The sequence below is a fragment of the Lactuca virosa genome, chromosome 4 (assembly GCF_052849685.1).
Source record: "Lactuca virosa cultivar CGN04683 chromosome 4, Lactuca_virosa_CGN04683_v6, whole genome shotgun sequence".
Classification (NCBI taxonomy): Eukaryota; Viridiplantae; Streptophyta; class Magnoliopsida; order Asterales; family Asteraceae; genus Lactuca; species Lactuca virosa.
The window spans coordinates 95,567,899-95,572,470 of record NC_136429.1 but is presented as its reverse complement, the minus strand read 5'-3'; the positions used below and the strand labels follow the sequence as shown (position 1 = coordinate 95,572,470).

Below are 4,572 nucleotides of genomic sequence, written 5' to 3'. Positions count from 1 at the left end.
TGCATAATGTTATAATCTATAATACATATCAAAGTATCAACATTATAATAATGTGATATTTAAATAATAAAATAAGATGTATTATCTATTTTTCACTGCATTTATAAGTTATACAATTCTATATATGCTATTTATAATGTAATAATAATGAAAATCTACAATATATTGTTATTATCTTTCCAAACGAAAAAATAAAATAAAATATACAATTTAACAGCCAAAGTTGTATTGTGAAATTATCAATGTATATGTTGTAATTTCAAATTTGATTTAATTATATATATTAAGTTTTTAATATATGATACTCATAAGAAGATAGATTAATATTAATATCAAAAGAATATACGTCTCCTTAAACGATGCACAATTGAATATGAATTATCACATGCTAATCACTAGAATAAACATTCAAGAAATATAGTAAATTAATATTCTAATATATAACTATAAATAATTTCATAACAAAATATAATAATATAATAACACAAGTTATAGAGTTAGGGTAAAAAAAATCTTCATTTTGAAGTACCAATTGCAAGCCTAGAAAGAAATCTTATCAATCTAAGATACTTTATAATATAATAATCTAAAAAATACATGTAAATGTGTTTGATAATGAATAAATAGAATAACTATGACATATTACAATCACATAATGCCTTTGTTTTGTATCCTTATGTTTGAGTTACGCTTATCAAATCCCAAGTGACAAACTATTTTAATATTATTTTATTCAATTTATGACTCTCTTCTTCACAAAACCAAACCTTCTTCCACCATTTCAACTCCACTTCCCTCTATCTCTTTCTAACTCCACCATATCTGCTCCTCTATCAGCTTCAAAAACCCCCCCTTCAACTCCATGAAAGCAACAGTAACAACAAGATCAAGCATCTAATGCTGCAAAGACCCACGAAGAATATGAATCTTTTTTCGTGTTTCGTTACAACACTGGTTCTTTCGACGTTCTTTATGTTATCAGAATCAGCAAATTGCAACAACACAGACCATGTTATCATCTCGAAGGCCTTCATGTCTGTTTACAATTTCAATTCTTCATGGTTAGTCTGCTCAAACTCGCAAATCTCGGAGATTAATCTGTCGTCAAGAAACCTTACTGGAGCTCTTTCATGGAAGTTCCTCAAGAACTTAACTCACATCCACACCATTAACCTTTCGAACAACTCTCTTAAAGGTTATATACCAGCATGGTTTTGGTCGATTCCAAATTTAGTTGAAGTAAATCTGTCGAAGAACAAGCTTGGAGGTACAATCGGGTTTGAATCCGGGTCGGGTTTGAGCTCGATTCAAGTTCTGAATCTTTCTTTTAACAGGTTCACTAACTTAGCTCATCTGTCCAATTTCTCAAACCTATCGGTTCTTGATATGTCTTATAATAACTTAAAGGTTTTACCTTTTGGTTTAAATTCTGTCAAGAAACTCCAACATCTTGATCTTTCGAGCTGTAATATCTCAGGTGATTTAAAACCCATCTCGAATCTGACCTCATTAGAGTTCTTGGATGTTGCAAACAATCATATGAGTGGCACATTTCCCGATGATTTCCCTCCACTTTCGAACATCAATTTCTTGAACATCTCGTTCAATAATTTCTCTGGTGTATTGCCGTATGAGAAAGTTCAAAGATTTGGAAATTCTTCTTTCATTAACTCTGGAATGTTGTTCAAATTTTCAAACACTTCCGTGAATCATACTGCTACTGTTCCTGTTCATCATGCCCCAAAAGAATCACATGTCAAGCCACACCAGATTCTTTCAGCGCATAGTAACCCCAAAGATCCAAATTCCGTGAAGGAATACAAAAAACCCAGTTCGAAAAGGAGGTTAATTTGGATCATAATCATATCTTCGGTATCATTTTTAATATTATTAGCGATGGGTGTATGCATATATTGCATATATAAGAAGAGAAAGATGGCAAAAAGAAACAAATGGGCAATCTCCAAACCGGTTCACCAACACCAACCATTCAAGATCGAAAAATCCGGTCCGTTTTCTTTTGAAACCGAGTCCGGTTCGTCATGGGTGGTTGACGTCCGGGAACCGTCGTCAGCGGCGGTGGTGATGTTTGAGAAGCCATTGATGAGTTTTACTTTCAAAGACCTGATGGCTGCCACGTCACAGTTTGGGAAAGAGTCCTTGCTGGCAGAAGGCAGGTGTGGGCCCGTGTATCGAGCCGTATTGCCAGGTGAGATCCACGTGGCTGTCAAGGTGTTGGAGAATGCTCGAGGGATGAGTCATGATGATGCTGTAGCTATGTTTGAAAACCTCTCAAAGCTCAAGCATCCTAATTTGTTACCCATTTCTGGTTACTGCATTGCAGGTTAGTTTCGTCTTTTCACATTTACTTTTCCATTTTTGCAAAATTCACGACTACAATCTTATTACGCTACAATACAATGAGCCAACACCAAGTCCAAAAGCTAAAACAACATCGACTTGAACGCACATTTTCTGACTATTTTTTTGTTAAGTCGCTTTCATGAAACAAATATTTATAACTTATCATATTAACTCATGTTAATATTAACTTTTGTCAATGAGTAATGGGCATTCTGAGGTCCTAAATGGCTAATTTGCCCCCTATTGGTTGTTACTTGTAGGCTTTCGTGATTGAGTTGTCTAGTAGTAGTGTACTTGATTAAAAGAAATTACCACGTATTTCAATTTTGACCATATTTGTAAAAGTCAAATCTGAACATGTGAAGGCTAGAAGATATGGGCAGGAAAGGCCAGAGATGAAAAGTTGGTCAGAAAATTTACAAAAAAGCACAAATTTTGAATACAAGTACTCCAAAAAACGATCATTATGATGCATAACTTCTTTTAAACCAACTGGGTATATATATATATATATATATATATATATATATATATATATATATATATATATATATACCCACTTGTTAAAGTTGGTTTAAAAGAAGTTATGCATTATATTATATAATACAAATATTTAAGCAAAAAGGTATGCAACATGCAACATTGATAACATACTTCCCGAAATTGCTACAAGACATGTGAAGTAGTATAGAAAGGGTGAAATCATTTATATAATAAAATGAATTTCAACTACTTTGTATGATATTTGTAGGGATATTTATTAAATAGTTATTCTTTTGTATTTAAAGTGCAGTGTTATTTCAAAGATCATTGAGTACGTTTGTTGGGTGTTTAGAATTTATTGCACTTATTCAACATTTATTATGGATTCAATCCAAAAAAAAAATTCACATTTAAGTTTTCCAAAATTTGAAATCACACCATTTTATTTAAATTTTGGAGTTACATAAAATATTGAATAATGTTATTTTGCAAATGATAGGCAAGGAAAAGCTGGTGTTATACGAGTTCATGGCCAACGGCGATCTCCACCGGTGGCTACAAGAGCTCCCAACCGGCAAAACTGACGTGGAAGACTGGAGCACCGATACGTGGGAGTATCCCGTCGATTCATCATCGCCGGAAAAAATGGAGTGGCGTACACGTCACAATATAGCCATCGGAATAGCCCGTGGCCTAGCCTATCTCCACCATGCTCAATCCACACCGGTGGTGCATGGCCACCTCGTTCCTTCCAACATCCTCCTATCAGATTATCTCGATCCCCGAATCGCCGGCATCGGACTGAGTCATGACCATGACCGAGTCCATGCACAGACCACCGATTCCGACGTGTTCAGTTTCGGCGTTGTGTTGATCGAGCTCTTGACCGGTCAAACGGGGTCGGAAGAAACGGTGGTGAAAGCGAGGAAGTTGGTAAGGGAAGGACGAGGGGTGGATGCATTGGACTCGAGGCTGCGACTCGGGGATAACTCAGTGAGTGAGATGGTGGAGTGCCTCCGTGTTGGGTACCTGTGCACGGCGGAGACGCCTGGGAAAAGACCCACGATGCAGCAGGTTCTTGGGATGCTTAAAGACATTCATCCCATCACGGCGGAGTTAAACTGACGGACTTTTTGTGTTTTGTCGCCGTCGATCGGAATCCAGAGCTATGATTGCTAAATCCAGGAAATTTGTTTTGTTAGGGGTTGTATATCCTGCATGTAAAGTTGTACGCTTTCCTGGATTTGGGTTTTTAGTTTGAGAAGTGGTTTTGGTTTGTAGTTTTGTTGATTGACTGGAGAGTGGTTGCATGGTTGGTTGCTTTCAAATGCGTACATATTTGGAATTGAAGAAAAGTCCAACTTCCATTTATGGTAAGTTTATCATGAAAATTGCATAAGGTATAAGTGGCTGATGCAATGTGCATCTTCGTTAGGAAAGTCACGTGACAACCATGTGACCAATTGATTGGTGATCATTTTAATATTTATTTTTACTAGATACATATTATTTTTGTCAAATCTGTATATGAATAGTAAGTTAGTAACACTCTTTCATTCAACCACAAATAAAACTAACAAAAAAAAAGGCTACAAACGGTTATTGGGAAAACAATAATACAACTTATGTTCTAGAATTTTGAATAGAAATAAAGTATGTCAAGGTAATTAAATATGGGGAACTACTTTATCGACAATTGTCTATGATGATAACGCGTTATCTAAG

At 35.5% G+C, this 4,572-nt stretch overlaps 1 protein-coding gene across 1 annotated transcript; it reads left to right on the top strand.

The window, feature by feature from the left end:
• The first annotated feature begins 669 nt into the window (after window positions 1-669).
• Window positions 670-4,238, top strand: MEE62 (Leucine-rich repeat protein kinase family protein). The gene is made up of 2 exons (XM_079043470.1): window positions 670-2,344; window positions 3,347-4,238. The coding sequence occupies exons 1-2, from the start codon at window positions 898-900 to the stop codon at window positions 3,970-3,972; spliced, it is 2,073 nt and encodes a 690-aa protein (XP_078899596.1). The 5' UTR covers window positions 670-897; the 3' UTR covers window positions 3,973-4,238.
• Window positions 4,239-4,572: the final 334 nt, after the last annotated feature.